The 23094-nt window shown below is 43.5% G+C and overlaps 1 protein-coding gene across 3 annotated transcripts in view; it reads left to right on the plus strand.

Moving 5' to 3' along the window:
- The window catches only part of LOC139562771 (alpha-ketoglutarate-dependent dioxygenase FTO-like), a 173808-nt gene that overhangs the window by 59069 nt on the left and 91645 nt on the right, over nt 1–23094 (plus strand). For 2 of the 3 annotated variants that reach the window (XM_071380784.1, XM_071380785.1), the window contains exon 8: nt 12777–12901. In XM_071380784.1, the coding sequence (XP_071236885.1) occupies nt 12777–12901 (125 nt within the window). Of the gene's footprint in view, nt 1–12776; nt 12902–21215; nt 21618–23094 lie in introns of those variants that run through there. The other variant, XM_071380786.1, reaches the window with a different exon arrangement.

Here is a 23094-nt window from a genome sequence, read left to right on the forward strand (position 1 = left end):
TGGGTTTAGGGCAGGCTGGGCTTTGTAGGTGGGGCTGTGGGTTTAGGGTAGGCTGGGCTTTGTAGGTGGGGCTGTGGGTTTAGGGTAGGCTGGGCTTTGTAGGTGGGGCTGTGGGTTTAGGGTAGGCTGGGCTTTGTAGGTGGGGCTTTGGGTGTATGGTAGGCTGGGCTTTGTAGGTGGGGCTGTGGGTTTAGGGTAGGCTGGGTTGGGTAGGTGGGGCTGTGGGTGTAGGGCAGGCTGGGTTGGGTAGGTGGGGCTGTGGGTGTAGGGCAGACTGGGCTGGGTAGGTGTGGGTGTAGAGCAGGCTGGGCTGGGTAGGTGGGGCTGTGGGTGTAGGGCAGGCTGGGTTGGGTAGGTGGGGCTTTGGGTGTAGGGCAGACTGGGCTGGGTAGGTGGGGCTGTGGGTTTAGGGCAGGCTGGGCTGGGTAGGTGTGGGCTGTGGGGGCTGGGTAGGTGTGGGTTTAGGGCAGGCTGGGCTGGGTAGGTGTGGGTTTAGGGCAGGCTGGGCTGGGTAGGTGTGGGTTTAGGGCAGGCTGGGCTGGGTAGGTGTGGGCTGTGGGGGCTGGGTAGGTGTGGGTTTAGGGCAGGCTGGGCTGGGTAGGTGTGGGTTTAGGGCAGGCTGGGCTGGGTAGGTGTGGGCTGTGGGGGCTGGGTAGGTGTGGGTTTAGGGTAGGCTGGGTTTGGTAGGTGGGGCTGTGGGTGTAGGGCAGGCTGGGTTGGGTAGGTGGGGCTGTGGGTGTAGGGCAGACTGGGCTGGGTAGGTGTGGGTGTAGAGCAGGCTGGGCTGGGTAGGTGGGGCTGTGGGTGTAGGGCAGGCTGGGTTGGGTAGGTGGGGCTGTGGGTGTAGGGCAGACTGGGATGGGTAGGTGGGGCTGTGGGTTTAGGGCAGGCTGGGCTGGGTAGGTGTGGGTTTAGGGCAGGCTGGGCTTTGTAGGTGGGGCTGTGGGTTTAGGGTAGGCTGGGCTTTGTAGGTGGGGCTGTGGGTTTAGGGTAGGCTGGGCTTTGTAGGTGGGGCTGTGGGTTTAGGGTAGGCTGGGCTTTGTAGGTGGGGCTTTGGGTGTATGGTAGGCTGGGCTTTGTAGGTGGGGCTGTGGGTTTAGGGTAGGCTGGGTTGGGTAGGTGGGGCTGTGGGTGTAGGGCAGGCTGGGTTGGGTAGGTGGGGCTGTGGGTTTAGGGCAGACTGGGCTGGGTAGGTGTGGGTGTAGAGCAGGCTGGGCTGGGTAGGTGGGGCTGTGGGTGTAGGGCAGGCTGGGTTGGGTAGGTGGGGCTTTGGGTGTAGGGCAGACTGGGCTGGGTAGGTGGGGCTGTGGGTTTAGGGCAGGCTGGGCTGGGTAGGTGTGGGCTGTGGGGGCTGGGTAGGTGTGGGTTTAGGGCAGGCTGGGCTGGGTAGGTGTGGGTTTAGGGCAGGCTGGGCTGGGTAGGTGTGGGTTTAGGGCAGGCTGGGCTGGGTAGGTGTGGGCTGTGGGGGCTGGGTAGGTGTGGGTTTAGGGCAGGCTGGGCTGGGTAGGTGTGGGTTTAGGGCAGGCTGGGCTGGGTAGGTGTGGGCTGTGGGGGCTGGGTAGGTGTGGGTTTAGGGCAGGCTGGGCTGGGTAGGTGTGGGTTTAGGGCAGGCTGGGCTGGGTAGGTGTGGGCTGTGGGGGCTGGGTAGGTGTGGGTTTAGGGCAGGCTGGGCTGGGTAGGTGGGGCTGTGGGTTTAGGGCAGGCTGGGCTGGGTAGGTGTGGGCTGTGGGGGCTGGGTAGGTGTGGGTTTAGGGCAGACTGGGCTGGGTAGGTGGGGCTGTGGGTTTAGGGCAGGCTGGGCTGGGTAGGTGTGGGCTGTGGGGGCTGGGTAGGTGTGGGTTTAGGGCAGGCTGGGCTGGGTAGGTGTGGGCTGTGGGGGCTGGGTAGGTGTGGGTTTAGGGCAGGCTGGGCTGGGTAGGTGTGGGTTTAGGGCAGGCTGGGCTGGGTAGGTGTGGGCTGTGGGGGCTGGGTAGGTGTGGGTTTAGGGCAGGCTGGGCTGGGTAGGTGTGGGTTTAGGGCAGGCTGGGCTTGGTAGATGTGGGCTGTGGGTGTAGGGAATGCAGTGCTGGGTAGGTCTGGGTGTAGGGCTTGCTGGGCTTGGTAGATGTGGGGCTGTGGGTGTAGTGCAGGCCGGGCTGGGTAGGTGTGGGTCTGGGTAGGTGTGGGTCTGGGGGGTGGTAAGGAACTTGCTCTGGCCCAGTGCAGTTAACAAGCAGTAGAGTCTCTAAAGGGCCTGGGGATCAGCCTGGGGATCAGCCTGGGGCTAAACCTGAAGGCGTCACTCATCACCGGTCAGTCAGACCCTCCTGAACACAGCACAACAAACACACATAGAGAGACACACACACATACGCCCCTCGCCCCTCTCGGGAGCCTGTCGCCAGTGTGTTTACTAAGAATTAACAGGAGAGGTGAGCGTGAGTTCAGGCCTGCCATCAGTGTGAGGGTCCTGTTGTGGGTCTTCTCCTGCTCCTTTGGTGGCTTCTGTCATCATCCATGCTGGGGCAGAGGGGGGACAGAGGGGCTCTTCCCCTCTCCTCTGAACCCCTGACCCCTCACACCTCTAGGGTGAAGAGACACATACAGAGTCAGCGTTTAGTGGGGTTGAAACAGGTTTCAGTTCAGTTCTGGTTCAGTTTTACTCAGCAGTGCTGAATCACACAGCAGACAAACACGGTTTAGGAGTACTGTAAAGGAAAGCAATCCATAGAGATGGTGAGAACTCATTTCAGAGACGTTGATACACACGGAATGCACTTTCTCATAGTTTCTCAAGCAGTCAATCATATGAAGAATAGTGCTTGATGCAAGGTGACGGCTACAGTACAGTACAGTTTCCATAGGGACCTGACCTATAGCCAGTCTCATTCTCCTCAGGTGCAATCGGTCACATGTCCTCGGCTCGCCGCCCGTGTCATCAAATGTTTTGACACCTGTCCCGTCGGTGTAGGAGGAAGTGAGGGTGATTTGAACGTCTCTGAATCCTGCTTCGCTCCCTTCTCAAGAACCCACAATCAAACCTGTCCTCACACGAATGAAGACAGACAGGTGGATTGTCAGAAACTGATTAAAAAGGCTGGGAAAAGAGTCGGGGGAGGAGGGGGAGAATGGAGAGGAGATAGAGAGAGAGCTCTGTAATAGGAGGAAATTAAAGTGTGTGACTGGTGGATGTGACAGGAAGAGACTGCTCTTAACAAGCAGTCAGAGTCAGTCAGAGTAACAGATCCATCACACCTCCCTCTGAGGGGAGAGACGGAGGGAGAGAAACAGAGTGAGAGAGAGAACAAGGGTGGGGGAGAGAGCGAGAGACGACGGGAGAGAGATGGAAAGAGAGACGGAGATGGAGGGAGAGAGAAAAAGACAGGAGGAGAGAGAAAGACTGAAGGGAAAGAGGGATTTGAGCGGCACTGACAGAACTGCATTTAATTTGGGCTGCCAGATCCCTTTTCATTTCACTTCCTCTGAAGCAGCTTAGAGAAAAGGAGGAGAGGAGAAGACAGCAGAGGAGGAGAGAAAACAGAGGAGAGGAACAGAGAGAGGAATGCGAGAGGAGAGGTTACCAGTATGTTCCAGATTAACGTTGATGCACCACGTCACACTCTAAGCCTCCCTGTAATTCATGTTCAACAGGGGATACTCACACATTACACACCAGTGGTATACGTGATTAATTGACTCACTCTCTAATATTTGGGGTAATTTGCCATCCTCTGATGTGAAACTGCCAACCAGAATAAAAAAACGTTTGATACCAAAAATATTATTTACTAATGTCACTACACAAGTGAGGTCTGCCAAACAAAAACCTGATGAGAAGGCTTTTAAATATAATGTATGTACAGGAAATGAATTTTCAAATAGTCTGTGAAAACTGTGTTCAATTTGGAGTTTGTGACATCAGCTGAGTCTATTACAGCATTATAGACACTATTCCCTGCATTATAGACGCTATTCCCTGCATTATATACTCTATTCCCTGCATTATAGGCGCTATTCCCTGCATTATAGACTCTATTCCCTGCATTATAGACTCTATTCCCTGCATTATAGACTCTATTCCCTGCATTATAGACGCTATTCCCTGCATTATAGACGCTATTCCCTGCATTATAGACGCTATTCCCTGCATTATAGACCCTGCATTATTCCCTGCATTATAGACGCTATTCCCTGCATTATAGACTCTATTCCCTGCATTATAGACGCTATTCCCTGCATTATAGACGCTATTCCCTGCATTATAGACGCTATTCCCTGCAATATAGACTCTATTCCCTGCATTATAGACTCTATTCCCTGCATTATAGACTCTATTCCCTTCATTATATACTCTATTCCCTGCATTATAGACGCTATTCCCTGCATTATAGACGCTATTCCCTGCATTATAGACGCTATTCCCTGCATTATAGACGCTATTCCCTGCATTATAGACGCTGTTCCCTGCATTATATACGCTGTTCCCTGCATTATAGACGCTATTCCCTGCATTATAGACGCTATTCCATGCATTATAGACGCTATTCCATGCATTATAGACGCTATTCCATGCATTATAGACGCTATTCCATGCATTATAGACGCTATTCCATGCATTAGACGCTGTTCCCTGCATTATAGACTCTATTCCCTGCATTATAGACTCTATTCCCTGCATTATAGACTCTATTCCATGCATTATAGATGCTATTCCATGCATTATAGATGCTATTCCATGCATTATAGACGCTATTCCATGCATTATAGACTATTCCCTGCATTATAGACCGTTCCATGCATTATAGACATTATTCCCGTCATTATAGACTCTATTCCATGCGTTATAGACTCTATTTCATGCATTATAGACTATAATCCATGCATTATAGACACTATTCCTTTGCATTATAGACTATTCCCTGTATTATAGACTGTTCCATGCATTATAGACTGTTCCATGCATTATAGACTATAATCCATGCATTATAGACGCTATTCCATGCATTATAGACTCTATTCTATGCATTATAGACTCTATTCCATGCATTATAGATGCTATTCCATGCATTATAGACTCTATTCCATGCATTATAGACTATAATCCATGCATTATAGACTGTTCCATGCATTATAGACTCTATTCCATGCATTATAGACTATATTCCATGCATTATAGACTATAATCCATGCATTATAGACTATAATCCATGCATTATAGACGCTATTCCATGCTTTATAGACTCTATTCCATGCATTATAGACGCTATTCCATGCATTATAGACTCTATTCCATGCATTATATACTGTAATCCATGCATTATAGACTGCTCCATGCATTATAGACTGTTCCATGCATTATAGACTGTTCCATGCATTATAGACTCTACTCCATGCATTATAGACTCTATTCCATGCATTATAGACTCTATTCCATGCATTATAGACACTATTCCCTGCATTATAGACACTATTCCCTGCATTATAGACTCTATTCCCTGCATTATAGACTGTTCCATGCATTATAGACACTATTCCCTGCATTATAGACTCTATTCCATGCATTATAGACTATAATCCATGCATTATAGACACTATTCCCTGCATTATAGATACTATTCCATGCATTATAGACGCTATTCAATGCATTATAGACTCTATTCCATGCATTATATACTCTATTCCCTGCATTATAGACTCTATTCCATGCATTATAGACGCTATTCAATGCATTATAGACTCTATTCCATGCATTATATACTCTATTCCATGCATTATAGACTATAATCCATGCATTATAGACTGTTCCATGCATTATAGACACTATTCCCTGCATTATAGATACTATTCCATGCATTATAGACGCTATTCAATGCATTATAGACTCTATTCCCTGCATTATAGACGCTATTCCCTGCATTATAGACGCTATTCCCTGCATTGTAGACTCTATTCCATACATTATAGACTCTATTCCCTGCATTATAGACTCCATTCCCTGTATAATATACTCTATTCCCTGCATTATAGACGCTATTCCATACATTATAGACTCTATTCCATACATTATAGACTCTATTCCATACATTATAGACGGTATTACTTGCATCATAGATTCTATTCCATACATTATAGACTATTCCATGCATTTTAGACTCTATTCCCTGCATAATATACTCTATTCCCTGCATTATAGACTATATTCCCTGCATTATAGACGCTATTCCATACATTATAGACTCTTTTCCATACATTATAGACTCTATTCCATACATTATAGACGGTATTACTTGCATCATAGATTCTATTCCATACATTATAGACTATTCCATGCATTATAGACTCTATTCCATGCATTATAGACACTATTTCCTTCATTATAGACGCTATTTCCTTCATTATAGGCGCTATTCCCTGCATTATAGACTCTATCCCCTGCATAATATACTCTATTCCCTGCATTATAGACGCTATTCCCTGCATTATAGACGCTATTCCCTGCATTGTAGACTCTATTCCATACATTATAGACTCTATTCCCTGCATTATAGACTCCATTCCATACATTATAGACTCTATTCCATACATTATAGACTCTATTCCATACATTATAGACGGTATTACTTGCATCATATATTCTATTCCATACATTATAGACTATTCCATGCATTATATACTCTATTCCCTGCATTATAGACTCTATTCCATGCATTAGATACTCTATTCCCTGCATTATAGACTCTATTCCCTGTATTATAGACTGTTCCATGCATTATAGACTGTTCCATGCATTATAGACTATAATCCATGCATTATAGATGCTATTCCATGCATTATAGACTCTATTCTATGCATTATAGACTCTATTCCATGCATTATAGATGCTATTCCATGCATTATAGACTCTATTCCATGCATTATAGACGCTATTCCCTGCATTATAGACGCTATTCCCTGCATTGTAGACTCTATTCCCTGCATTGTAGACTCTATTCCCTGCATTATAGACTCCATTCCCTGTATAATATACTCTATTCCCTGCATTATAGACGCTATTCCATACATTATAGACTCTATTCCATACATTATAGACTCTATTCCATACATTATAGACGGTATTACTTGCATCATAGATTCTATTCCATACATTATAGACTATTCCATGCATTTTAGACTCTATTCCCTGCATAATATACTCTATTCCCTGCATTATAGACTATATTCCCTGCATTATAGACGCTATTCCATACATTATAGACTCTATTCCATGCATTATAGACTATTCCATGCATTATAGACTCTATTCCCTGCATAATATACTCTATTCCCTGCATTAAAGACTCTATTCCCTGCATTATCGGCACTATTCCCTGCATTATCGGCACTATTCCCTGCATTATAGACTCTATTCCCTGCATTATAGACTCTATTCCATGCATTAGATACTCTATTCCCTGCATTATAGACTCTATTCCCTGCATTATAGACTGTTCCATGCATTATAGACTGTTCCATGCATTATAGACTATAATCCATGCATTATAGACGCTATTCCATGCATTATAGACTCTATTCTATGCATTATAGACTCTATTCCATGCATTATAGATGCTTTTCCATGCATTATAGACTCTATTCCATGCATTATATACTATAATCCATGCATTATAGACTGTTCCATGCATTATAGACTCTATTCCATGCATTATATACTATAATCCATGCATTATAGACTGTTCCATGCATTATAGACTCTATTCCATGCATTATAGACTCTATTCCATGCATTATAGACTATAATCCATGCATTATAGACGCTATTCCATGCATTATATACTGTAATCCATGCATTATAGACTGCTCCATGCATTATAGACTGTTCCATGCATTATAGACTCTACTCCATGCATTATAGACTCTATTCCATGCATTATAGACTCTATTCCATGCATTATAGACACTATTCCCTGCATTATAGACACTATTCCCTGCATTATAGACTCTATTCCCTGCATTATAGACTGTTCCATGCATTATAGACACTATTCCCTGCATTATAGACTCTATTCCATGCATTATAGACTATAATCCATGCATTATAGACTGTTCCATGCATTATAGACACTATTCCCTGCATTATAGACACTATTCCATGCATTATAGACGCTATTCAATGCATTATAGACTCTATTCCATGCATTATATACTCTATTCCCTGCATTATAGACTCTATTCCATGCATTATAGACACTATTCCCTGCATTATAGACTCTATTCTCTGCATTATAGACTGTTCCATGCATTATAGACAATATTCCCTGCATTATAGACTGTTCCATGCATTATAGACTGTTCCATGCATTATAGACTCTATTCCATGCATTATAGACTCTATTCCATGCATTATAGACTCTATTCCATGCATTATAGACACTAATTCCTTCATTATAGACGCTATTTCCTTCATTATAGGCGCTATTCCCTGCATTATAGACTCTATCCCCTGCATAATATACTCTATTCCCTGCATTATAGACGCTATTCCCTGCATTATAGACGCTATTCCCTGCATTGTAGACTCTATTCCATACATTATAGACTCTATTCCCTGCATTATAGACTCCATTCCCTGTATAATATACTCTATTCCCTGCATTATAGACGCTATTCCATACATTATAGACTCTATTCCATACATTATAGACTCTATTCCATACATTATAGACGGTATTACTTGCATCATAGATTCTATTCCATACATTATAGACTATTCCATGCATTTTAGACTCTATTCCCTGCATAATATACTCTATTCCCTGCATTATAGACTATATTCCCTGCATTATAGACGCTATTCCATACATTATAGACTCTATTCCATGCATTATAGACTATTCCATGCATTATAGACTCTATTCCCTGCATAATATACTCTATTCCCTGCATTAAAGACTCTATTCCCTGCATTATCGGCACTATTCCCTGCATTATAGACTCTATTCCCTGCATTATATACTCTATTCCCTGCATTATAGACTCTATTCCATGCATTAGATACTCTATTCCCTGCATTATAGACTCTATTCCCTGCATTATAGACTGTTCCATGCATTATAGACTGTTCCATGCATTATAGACTATAATCCATGCATTATAGACGCTATTCCATGCATTATAGACTCTATTCTATGCATTATAGACTCTATTCCATGCATTATAGATGCTTTTCCATGCATTATATACTCTATTCCATGCATTATATACTATAATCCATGCATTATAGACTGTTCCATGCATTATAGACTCTATTCCATGCATTATATACTATAATCCATGCATTATAGACTGTTCCATGCATTATAGACTCTATTCCATGCATTATAGACTCTATTCCATGCATTATAGACTATAATCCATGCATTATAGACGCTATTCCATGCATTATATACTGTAATCCATGCATTATAGACTGCTCCATGCATTATAGACTGTTCCATGCATTATAGACTCTACTCCATGCATTATAGACTCTATTCCATGCATTATAGACTCTATTCCATGCATTATAGACACTATTCCCTGCATTATAGACACTATTCCCTGCATTATAGACTCTATTCCCTGCATTATAGACTGTTCCATGCATTATAGACACTATTCCCTGCATTATAGACTCTATTCCATGCATTATAGACTATAATCCATGCATTATAGACTGTTCCATGCATTATAGACACTATTCCCTGCATTATAGACACTATTCCATGCATTATAGACGCTATTCAATGCATTATAGACTCTATTCCATGCATTATATACTCTATTCCCTGCATTATAGACTCTATTCCATGCATTATAGACACTATTCCCTGCATTATAGACTCTATTCTCTGCATTATAGACTGTTCCATGCATTATAGACAATATTCCCTGCATTATAGACTGTTCCATGCATTATAGACTGTTCCATGCATTATAGACTCTATTCCATGCATTATAGACTCTATTCCATGCATTATATACTCTATTCCATGCATTATAGACACTAATTCCTTCATTATAGACGCTATTTCCTTCATTATAGGCGCTATTCCCTGCATTATAGACTCTATCCCCTGCATAATATACTCTATTCCCTGCATTATAGACGCTATTCCCTGCATTATAGACGCTATTCCCTGCATTGTAGACTCTATTCCATACATTATAGACTCTATTCCCTGCATTATAGACTCCATTCCCTGTATAATATACTCTATTCCCTGCATTATAGACGCTATTCCATACATTATAGACTCTATTCCATACATTATAGACTCTATTCCATACATTATAGACGGTATTACTTGCATCATAGATTCTATTCCATACATTATAGACTATTCTATGCATTATAGACTCTATTCCATGCATTATAGATGCTTTTCCATGCATTGTAGACTCTATTCCATGCATTATATACTATAATCCATGCATTATAGACTGTTCCATGCATTATAGACTCTATTCCATGCTTTATATACTATAATCCATGCATTATAGACTGTTCCATGCATTATAGACTCTATTCCATGCATTATAGACGCTATTCCATGCTTTATAGGCTCTATTCCATGCATTATAGACGCTATTCCATGCATTATAGACTCTATTCCATGCATTATAGACTATAATCCATGCATTATAGACTATAATCCATGCATTATAGACTATAATCCATGCATTATAGACGCTATTCCATGCTTTATAGACTCTATTCCATGCATTATAGACGCTATTCCATGCATTATAGACTCTATTCCATGCATTATATACTGTAATCCATGCATTATAGACTGCTCCATGCATTATAGACTGTTCCATGCATTATAGACTGTTCCATGCATTATAGACTCTACTCCATGCATTATAGACTCTATTCCATGCATTATAGACTCTATTCCATGCATTATAGACACTATTCCCTGCATTATAGACACTATTCCCTGCATTATAGACTCTATTCCCTGCATTATAGACTGTTCCATGCATTATAGACACTATTCCCTGCATTATAGACTCTATTCCATGCATTATAGACTATAATCCATGCATTATAGACTGTTCCATGCATTATAGACACTATTCCCTGCATTATAGACACTATTCCATGCATTATAGACGCTATTCAATGCATTATAGACTCTATTCCCTGCATTATAGACTCTATTCCATGCATTATAGACACTATTCCCTGCATTATAGACTCTATTCTCTGCATTATAGACTGTTCCATGCATTATAGACTGTTCCATGCATTATAGACTCTATTCCATGCATTATAGACTCTATTCCATGCATTATAGACTCTATTCCATGCATTATAGACTCTATTCCATGCATTATAGACACTATTTCCTTCATTATAGACGCTATTTCCTTCATTATAGGCGCTATTCCATGCATTATAGACTCTATCCCCTGCATAATATACTCTATTCCCTGCATTATATACGCTATTCCCTGCATTATAGACGCTATTCCATACATTTTAGACTCTATTCCATACATTATAGACTCTATTCCATACATTATAGACGGTATTACTTGCATCATAGATTCTATTCCATACATTATAGACTATTCCATGCATTATAGACTCTATTCCATGCATTATAGACACTATTTCCTTCATTATAGACGCTATTTCCTTCATTATAGACGCTATTTCCTTCATTATAGACTCTATCCCCTGCATAATATACTCTATTCCCTGCATTATATACGCTATTCCCTGCATTATAGACGCTATTCCCTGCATTGTAGACTCTATTCCATACATTATAGACTCTATTCCATGCATTATAGACTATTCCATGCATTATAGACTCTATTCCCTGCATAATATACTCTATTCCCTGCATTAAAGACTCTATTCCCTGCATTATCGGCACTATTCCCTGCATTATAGACTCTATTCCCTGCATTATATACTCTATTCCCTGCATTATAGACTCTATTCTCTGCATTATAGACTCTATTCCCTGCATTATATACTCTATTCCCTGCATTATATACTCTATTCCCTGCATTATATACTCTATTCTCTGCATTATAGACTCTATTCCCTGCATTATATACTCTATTCCCTGCATTATCGGCACTATTCTCTGCATTATCGGCACTATTCCCTGCATTATCGGCACTATTCCCTGCATTATAGACTCTATTCCCTGCATTATAGCCCTGGGCAGAAATTGCTGAAATGTACTGTTATATCCACAAAACATGTCTGCCTCTGTCTAAGTGTTTCATGTCTGTCTGGGAGCTATAAGAAAGATCAGCAAACATCGGGAATTATCACAATGCAATACTTATTTATCAGTTTCTATGTAAAAAAAACAACCTTACGTTCTAACGAGTGTGGCTTGTGATCGTCGTAGAGCAAAACAGACAGTACGTCCGTCTTCGTGAGAGTCTAAGCTTTGATGCCATGATGGTGTCATAATAGTCTGTAACTCAAACTATTCAGACTTTAGAGACGTTTTCGTGAGAACAACCGGTTTCTGAATGTTGTCTCGCCGACGCAAGAGGCTGCTATGTGTGTATCCAGGACAAATAGACGCGTCAAATGACATGTCCAGGAAGTCTGTAGCTCGAACAGGCGAGTCAGGAAGTGTTCAGAACCACTCAAATTCCGCCTGCGCCAAATTAGGCCTGATTAGTCTGAGATATGGTTTACTTTGGATTCATAGACAGAATCGAGATATGTAACCATGTCATTTTAATACATAATTTCCTGTTTACTTCCTATCTTTCAGACGCAACTCTTATTGGCAGCGGTAGAGGAAGAGGGACAACCGGAGGAGGGCAGGAGAGAGATGGCGGAGACCCTGCTAACTGCCCTGACAGACAGACAGCAGCACAGGCAGACCTGGAGAGACAGGTAAACAAATAACCACCAACAACAGTAAACAACAACATCAACAACAGTAAACAGAAACTCACACACAACAATTTTGAAATGTGAAAACAAGCACACTTGTCTGGATGGCACATGTTCAAGAATCACACCCTGTTACACTTTCAATTGTGTGAAAAAAAACCTTAAAGGAATCAGTATTGTTGAAATTTGAGTAGGAATGGAGGTGATGTGAAGTGAATTCCTCAGATAGTCTGCAGATCTGACGTGGGTGTTGGAGGTTGTTTGTAGTGAGGGGTCCTTGGACCTAGCAGCTATCAGGGTGACATGTGTCTTGGATTGGATAGCCCAGTAACTTCCTTCCCCTAGATGAGGCCCAGTCCAGGATTAGAACAGAGACAGAGCCCATTCATTCAGATAAAGCAAGGCCTCACACTCACAACCATGTTGTTTTAGCTGTTCCATCTCTCCCTCCACTCTGGTAGCTGTTCTCTCTGTCCACACACACACACACACAATACATATTATACACACATGTTATTACATAAACACCCATAACACCCTCCCACACAAAACATCATGTGTTTGTTTTAGCTGTTCCATCTCTGTCTCCACTCTGGTAGTGGTAAACCCCCCCCCCCACTGCTTTGGTGCCCTTGTCTCAGAAAGACACACACTTAACCACACACACAGGCATTCATACACAGGAATGCACACACACATCTGTGCTCACACACACACACACACACACACACACACACACACACACACACACACACACACACACACACACACAAAAACTCATATAATGCCCAGTGGGTTAAATAATGACGGAAAACCAATGGTCCAAACCTCATCTCTCTATCAGAACCTTGTAGGACGGCCAGAATTGGTGTGACTAAATCAATGGTCCAAACCTCATGAAAGAGGAATTTGGGATAACTTAACTTCAGCCTCTTTTCCCAGCATGATATTCGCCATCTTCAACACAGCTGGTTTTATGAGTGTTTCACCAATGGTGTGTGGTTTGCCCTGCTTTGCGATCAGGTAAGCAACTTCGTACGATGCTGTGAGGATCGGTTTGTTGATGGGTACAAAGCCGAGAACAGGCAGAGTAGCCTTTTCATCGAATCTGGCTCTCTTCACCTTGAATTCAGCGAGCGAGCGTTGTGTTTTCCATCTCCATGCAGCTTAAGGAAGTGTTCTCTTAGTTTTGCCGGTGCTAGACTAGAATTGCTCAACTTGGCATTGCAAATCATGCAGTTAGGACGCTGACTCCCATCACGTTCCGTTATACATGTGAATCCATATTGTACATATTCGTCCGACCACTTTCTTTTTTTGCTCGACATAGTAAGTATGAAGGGATTAAAATATTAAGAAAGAAATCACAAGACGTACCATCACGACAGTCACAAGTCGACTACTGAGCGCACCAAATTCCCTGCAGCACAGATAGGCCAAGCGATGTAGCGTGATCACCTGCAGCCAATGATGGCCAAGCGGGACGTGTCATCACGAATCATATGAGTCGGATGTGTGTCTTGACCTCCGCCGAACCCCTGAGACTGACTCACCGAACCCCTGGGGTTCGATCGAACCCAGGTTAAGAACCACTGGACTAAATCAATGGTCCAAACCTCATCTCTCTATCAGAACCTTGTAGGACAGCCAGAATTGATGTGACTAAATCAATGGTCCAAACCTCATGTCTCTATCAGAACCTTGTAGGACGGCCATAATTGGTGTGACTAAATCAATGGTCCAAACCTCATCTCTCTATCAGAACCTAGTAGGACGGCCAGAATTGGTGTGACTAAATCAATGGTCCAAACCTCATCTCTCTATCAGAACCTTGTAGGACGGCCAGAATTGGTGTGACTAAATCAATGGTCCAAACCTCATCTCTCTATCAGAACCTTGTAGGACGACCAGAATTGGTGTGACTAAATCAATGGTCCAAACCTCATCTCTCTATCAGAACCTTGTAGGACGGCCAGAATTAGTGTGACTAAATCAATGGAGGCCAGAGAAAAAAAGTGGTCAAAAATCTGGAAAATTGCATGGCGTCTGCCAGGCTGGACTCTGTCCATGAATTAAGGCTACTGGCTACTTGACAGCTTCTCTTTCCCGTTGAACTTTCTTCTTGAATACACAGGACAGAAAACAGTATAGAGGTCAGATGGATATAGATTTTGAGACAGGACATGTAGTATTTTCTTATTTTAGTATACGCTTTTAATATTAATTTGAAATCCAAGTACTCTTTCTAAGATTTCTCACAAAAACAAGCGTATCTCTGTGAAATGTCAACGGAGCACTGAGCGAATACCAAGCTTCTTTTTCCAAAGCCTTTTACATTTAATCCGGCTCGTGTCATGCAAATGTAGCTTTTAGAGAAACACCCCACTGAACGATTCAGAACATGAATAATAATATTTGTCTTGTTAAGATGTATTTTATAACGTAAGGAAGTGAAATTTCATAAGCAAAGCGCCTTTTCACCCACTCTGCCCAGAGTGGGTGAACACCCTACATGTTATTACATATACACCCATAACACCCTCCCACACAAAACATCATGTGTTTGTTTTAGCTGTTCCATCTCTGTCTCCAGTGGTAACCCCCCCCCCTCTCTACTGTTTCAGTGCCTTTTTCTCAGAAAGACACACACACACACACACACACACACACACACACACACACACACACACACACACACACACACACACACACACACACACACACAGCCACTCTCCGAGGGTGTCTCAGGGGGAGTTGGGATGTACATTTCACACCTCACACTCGTACAGGTTACCCGCTTGTACCTGCAGTGAAACAGGACAATTATAAGCACCCCCTATTAGAACTTTGACACACACACACTACATATTATTACATATACACCCATAACACCCTCCCACACAAAACATCATGTGTTTTGTGTGGGAGGATGTTATGTAAGGGATAATGAACGAGGTGCTATGCGTTCTATTGAAAACAATGCACGATGTGGAAGGTGTGTTCCACGACACACCAGTGTGAATAGTAGCTAGAATATTTTACCAATAAAAGTCGCTGGAGGGGTCTGAAAAGTCACAAAGTTGGCAACGTTGGAAATAATGCATGCTCTAGAATGCCCTTCAAGCCAATCAGAAACAAGTATACAACAATGCCATGGTATTGTTAGGGTCAAATTTTCAGAGTAAATAACTCACGGACACTAGAGAAGCTTAACCAAGTTGAATTCTTCCCAAAGGGTCGACACAGCTGTATTTAGACAAAAGACATGGCTTCCCCCGTGGTGGTATTCATACCCCACTTTGGGTGAGTCTCCTCCTTATCTCTAAACATTGCATCATTCTTGCTAAGCAGGGAACTAAGTGATATGAGCCTTCAACGGTTTCTCCCCCTATCAGTACTGTCAGAAATGATTTCCCCCTGCACTCAGTCCCTCCCAAGCTTCATTATGGCACCCCTCATGTCTCTTGTGTAACTAATGTTCCTATACTCTGAGTATAACAATGTTCAAAGTTTACTCCAGAATCCAACAGTATAATTAAATAGTAAGGCCAGAGGGGGTGTGTTATATGGCCAATATACCACAGCTAAGGGCTGTCCTAACGCACGACTCAACGCGCAGTTCCTGGATACAACCCCTTAGCCGTGGTATATTGGCCATATACCATAAATCACTGAGGTGGTTTTGTCGTACCCATGGTATATGGTCTGACATACCACGACTGTCAGCCAATCAGCTTTCATAAACCACCCAGTTTATAAGGATGTATATGTAATAATGTGTGTGTATAATGTGTAGTGTGTGTATGTTCCTGTGTGTGTGTGTATAATGTGTAGTGTGTGTATGTTCCTGTGTGTGTGTGTATAATGTGTAGTGTGTGTATGTTCCTGTGTGTGTGTGCGTGCGCAAAGATGTGTGTGTGCATTCCTGTGTGTTGTATGCCTGTGTGTGTAGCTTAGTGTGTGTCTTTCTGAGACAACGGCACCAAAGCAGTTGAGGGGGGTCATAATCAGCCACTAGGTCCCAGCTGTAAGGGCCTCTCCCTCCCTGTGTGTCCCAGCCTGGACACCCTGTGTTCAGGGGCAGACGAGACCCCGGCCCTGGCTCTGGTAAGAACCTAAAGAGCTTGGAGGTGAATGAACACACACAGACTACACACTACAGATTAATACCAACCAGGGACAAACACACACACACAGACTACATACTACAGATTAATACCAACTAGGGACAAACAGACACAGACTACACACTACAGATGAATACCAATCAGGGACAAACACACACAGACTTCACACTACAGATGGATATCTGTACAGACAGCCCCCACCCTCTCCCCTCCATACCCCCTATTTCCCCCATAACCCTGTGTCCCGCCTTTGTTTTGATATGTCCCCTCTTGTTGACCCGAGCTACACCCTGACCAGATGATTCTTGTAAACAGACAGTTTCCACACACCTCGTCAGCCTGCGTTGATGCCTAGCCCGGCCTCTCAGCCTCTCTGGAGGAGGGAAGGAGGGAGGGCTGGCCATCTGAACTGCATTCCTAACGCAGGTGCTGAAAGCTAGAAACCATCCCACTAGTCACTACACCCACCCCCCAACACTACTACAACACCTGCACTCCCAACCCACAAATGTCTGTACCACCCTCCTAGTCCAGCCCAGTCGCACACACGCACACGCACACTTACACGCACACACAGCCCAGCCCTCACACATCACAGGGAAACCAATAACAAGGCTCAGGACAGGAAATGCAGGGTCCCTGTCTTCGGTTCAGACAGGAGTTTATTTAATCAGCAGGATAGAGTGATTAGATTGGGGGGACAGCACCACACACACACACACACATAGACATACACACAGCACCACACACACACACACATAGACATACACACACATACACAGACATATACACACACAGACATATACACACACACATACGCAGCCGTAATGGGTTTGAACTCCGACTGCTCCCTATCTCTCTGCACGCAGATAATGCCTCTCCCCAAAAAGCAAGCTGGGGGTCGTCTGTGAAGTGGCCGTCAACAGACGACGTTTAGACAAAACGAAACACATGGCCTCGCGCAATGTTAAGAGACGATTCTGATAATGATTTGAGATATGGAGGGATAAGGGAAAAGAAACACTTTGTGATGAAAGATAGCTACACTTTGGGGTCTCTGCAGGATTTTGTTCTGAAGTAGTTTCATTGTTCCTAATCAAACATCATATGAATGTTGATATATTAGAGAGAGACCAAAGTTCAGCTCAGTTTAGTCTGACAGATTTAAACATTAATTTATTTCCATAAAACCACCAAAATTTTACTTTTTAAAATGAACCAGTAGATTAATTTGACTGTTTTAATGTTTTATATTTATATGAATTTTTAATTAGGTTTCAGTAGACTCACTATTCAACAGGCTCCACTGTCTGCGTTCTGCTGTGCTTTTGTTTCCATGGAAACCCTTCGGAGAATAATGCTCGCTAAAGGTTTCAGAACACAAAACAACATGATGGATTACTCCAGCTAAAGGCACAGAAACATAAGCACAGCAAGCTGATTGATGAAGTTTCCCCTGACTTTAGTTTCTTAAACACCACCAGTTAAAGCACCAGAGCGCTCAGCAAACCTGTGCCTGCTAGCTCTCAGCCCAGTATTCCCTCAGGCGTTTTTACCACTATAGAGAGAGAGAGAGAGAGATGTTCCCCGTGACCGCCAGGTCTTCACCAGTGACTTATGGGTACTCAGGGTGAGGAATGTCTTCGCTCCCCCAGCACTGTGAGAGCAGCCCATCCATTCATTCATCCCCACTGCAACAATGAAGTTATGAGGCCTCTCTTATTCTTATGATCTTTTTGTCCTGTAACATGGTTTCTGGTGGGTGCATATTGAGAAAGCTTTGATATACAGTACCAGTCAAAGGTTTTGGACACACCGACTCATTCAAGGGTTTTTCTTTATTTTTACTATTTTCTACATTGTAAAATAATAGTGAAGACATCAAAACTATGAAATAACACATATGGAATCATGTAGTAACCAAAAGTATGTTATTTGAGATTCTTCAAAGTAGCCACCCTTTGCCTTGATGACAGCTTTGCACACTCTTGGCATTCTCTCAACCAGCTTCATGAGGAATGCTTTTCCAACAGTCTTGAAGGAGTTCCCACATATGCTGAGCACTTGTTGGCTGCGTTTCCTTCATCGGTCCAACTCATCCCTAACCATCTCACATGGGTTGAGGTCGGGTGATTATGGAAGCCAGGTCATCCGATGCAGCACCGGCACTCTCCTTCTTGGTCAAATATCCCTTACACAGCCTGGAGGTGTGTTTTGGGTAATTGTCCTGTTGAAAAACAAATTACAGTCCCACTAAGTGCAAACCAGATGGGATGGTGTATCGCTGCAGAATGATGTGGTAGCCATGCTCGTTAAGTGTGCTTGAATTCTAAATAAATCACTGACAGTGTCACCAGCAAAGCACCATCACACCTCCTCCTCCATGCTTCACGGTGGGAACCACACATGCGGAGATCGTCCGTTCACCTACTCTGCGTCTCACAAAGACACGGCGGTTAGAACCAAAAATCTCAAATTTGGACTCATCAGACCAAAGGACAGATTTCCACCAGTCTAATGTCCATTGCTCTTGTTTTTTGGCCCAAGCAAGTCTCTTCTTATTATTGGTGTCCTTTAGTAGTGGTTTCTTTTTGCAGCAATTCGATCATGAAAGCCTGATTCATGCAGTCTCCTGTGAACAGTTGATGTTGAGATTTGTCTGTTACTTGAACTGTGAAGCATTTATTTGGGCTGCAATCTGAGATACAGTTAATTGCCGATTTCTGAGGCTGGTAACTATAATGAACTTATCCTCTGCAGCAGAGGTAACTCTGGGTCTTCCTTTCCTGTGGCGGTCCTTATGAGAGCTAGTTTCATCATAGCACTTGGTTTTTGCGACTACACTTGAAGAAACTTTAAAAGTTCTTGAAATTTTCCGGATTGACTGACCTTCATGTCTTAAAGTAATGATGGACTTCTCTTTGCTTATTTGAGCTGTTCTTGCCATAATATGAACTTGGTATTTTACCAAATTGGGCTATCTTCTGTATACCCCCCTACCTTGTCACAACACAACTGAAGCATTAAGATGGAAAGAAATTCCACAAATGTACTTTTAACAAGTCACACCTGTTAATTGAAATGCATTCTCGGTGACTACCTCATGAAGCTGGTTGAGAGAATGCCAAGAGTGTGCAAAGCTTTCATGAAGGCAAAGGGTGGCTACTTTTAAGTATCTAAAATATAAAATAGATTTTGATTTGTTTACTTTTTTTGGTTACTACATTATTCCATTTGTGTTATTTCATCGTTTTGATGTCTTCACTATTATTCTACAATGTAGAAAATAGTAAAAATAAAGAAAAACCCTTGAATGAGTCGGTGTGTCCAAACTTTTGACTGGTACTGTATATATGCTGTCTACCATGTACTTAGATAAATGTCCTGTGAGTGGCCCTCCAAACAGCCATTATTAGGTCTGTGAGTGAGTGAGGGGGCTGTTCCGTAGCATGGCAGTTAAAGAATACATCATGAGGGTAAGGTAAACACTAGGTACTTATCCTTTGCCATCCAGAACGTATGACCCCTGGAAGCGTTGCTATACTGGAGCCCTTTAGGTTGACATTGACTAGATCTGGAGAGCCTCTAGCCAGAGACCTGGAAGGTTGTTGTTAGTTGTCGTGTGGACATCAATCATGACTTTATATTTCTTGCCGTAGTGTGTTCTAACTTATTGGCAGGTGTTGTGACCTGTGCTTTGCCTGCGCTTTGCCTGCGGCCACCTCAAACCTTCCTGAGTGAGGTGACCCCGTGCCGACCTATCAGAGCCAAAGGTCACGCCTCTGGACCAATAAAAAGGCTGCACTGTCACAGCCGGCGAGCAAACACTGAAGGGAACAGCTGTGAATTTTGTACTGACCGTGCAAACTGCTGTAGGCTTTGTAAGGTCATTATATGATAATGAAAATGATTACAGAATTACATGGGGGTTTAGGACATGAGAGTGGCGGGGAGGGGAAGGGAGGAGGAGGAGGAGGAGAGGAGAGGAGAGGAGAGGAGAGGAGAGGAGAGGAGAGGAGAGGAGAGGGGGGGAGAGGCACATTGGGTTTGATAAATGGACTGTGAAGGTACCCATCTGGCCCTTCTCTGTGGCTTTTCTCTTCTTTTCTTTCATTCTGTTCTGTTCATTCTGCGTCTCGCTCTCTTTACTACCTCCCTTTCATTCCTCTCCTCTGTTCTCTTACCAGGCTCTGTGTAAAAGGAGTGTGGGGCGGGCGTGGAGTGAAAGATCAACAGAGTGCAGCCCCAGCTTTCCTCTGGGGGAGGGGAGGAGGGGAGGAGGGGAGGAGAGTGGGTAAGAGTAGGTGTTTATGACTCAGTAGGAGGGTTTCTGGCTGACACGGCAGCCCCTGTCCTCTCGGTCGGTATGCACAGAGCGCTGTGTGTGTGGACAGAACGGTAGGAGAGTGGGCAGCAGCCGATGACCTTTGACCTGGGAAGCAGTTGGACAGCTTCGACTGCGTAAATCAAGGGGCTGCTGTATTCCAGGGGCTCGGAAGTTCATCTTCCAATAGAAAACTGCATGACCTCAAACCATTACACTTCCTGACTACACAATGCTTTTCTCCACACACAGTTCAACATGACCATCATTGTCATTTCTAATTAGTTTACCATGAATAAATAGACTACTATATTTTTTCCCAAACTATTTAGTTATGTAATAATTGCATATATTTGTTAGTCCTTTTGCTTTGAAAAAGGTAATTGAAACTAATCTATTGTAGGTCTGTACTTGGCACAGTCTTTAGTACGGCAGTACATCTGTTATGTTCATTTTCATGTAGCTGCTTACTGTATCTAGCTATTCTCAACAGCATTGTTGAGGTCTTTATTCTCTCTCACACTACTCATCAGATCAGTGGGAGATAGAGAGATTTAGGTCCCGTTGATAGAGAGATGAAGAGAGAGATGTAGGTCTCATTGATAGAGAGATGTAGGTCTCATTGATAGAGAGATGTAGGTCTCATTGATAGAGAGATGTAGGTCTCATTGATAGATGAAGAGAGATTTAGGTCCCATTGATAGAGAGATGTAGGTCTCATTGATAGAGAGATGTAGGTCTCATTGATAGAGAGATGGAGAGATGTAGGTCTCATTGATAGAGAGATGGAGAGATGTAGGTCTCATTGATAGAGAGATGTAGGTCTCATTGATAGAGAGATGGAGAGATGTAGGTCTCATTGATAGAGAGATGGAGAGATGTAGGTCTCATTGATAGAGAGATGTAGGTCTCATTGATAGAGAGATGTAGGTCTCGTTGATAGAGAGATGGAGGTCTCGTTGATAGAGAGATGGAGGTCTCGTTGATAGAGAGATAGAGGTCTCGTTGATAGAGAGATGGAGGTCTCGTTGATAGAGAGATGGAGGTCTCGTTGATAGAGAGATGGAGGTCTCGTTGATAGAGAGATGGAGGTCTCGTTGATAGAGAGATGGAGGTCTCGTTGATAGAGAGATGGAGGTCTCGTTGATAGAGAGATGTATGTTTCCAGGTCCACAGCTGCACTCATCACTCAGCTGTCCATCACGGTCCTCTGACCTGGGGGCCATCATCTCTTCTCCCACCCTCCACACCACCTTTGTTTACTGCCCCTGTCTACCCCTGCCCTCCCCTGCCCTCACCTAGGTACAGCGCTCCCGGACAAAGGGCCCAGCCTGTCATCAAACCCAGGGGTCAGCAGGGGCCACAGTAGGGCCACAGGGGCCAGGCTGGAGTTATGTTCAGGCTGTGGTGAGTTCTCCACTGTGTCAGCCACCAGTTGCACCCCTGTAGAGCCACTCAGAGAGAGAGAGAGATCCTCCTCTCATGTTACTCCTAACCCCCCTCCTGTGTCCTCCACCATGATGACATGTCCTTTGTGTCCTCAGTGACAGAGACCCAGAGAGAGGAACAATGGGGATCCCCTGTCCCAGATGGGAATTTGAAAGATGGTACTCTTCTTGTTCCACAATGAAGAGGGACAGAGTGGACAGAGCCCAGGCTGCTGCAGTCCAGGCTGTGACACAGTGACAGGCCTGGTGACAGGAGCTATAGGACCCAGAGGGAGAGGCCCCATACTTTGGGAG

The sequence above is a fragment of the Salvelinus alpinus genome, chromosome 33 (assembly GCF_045679555.1).
Source record: "Salvelinus alpinus chromosome 33, SLU_Salpinus.1, whole genome shotgun sequence".
Lineage (NCBI taxonomy): Eukaryota > Metazoa > Chordata > Actinopteri > Salmoniformes > Salmonidae > Salvelinus > Salvelinus alpinus.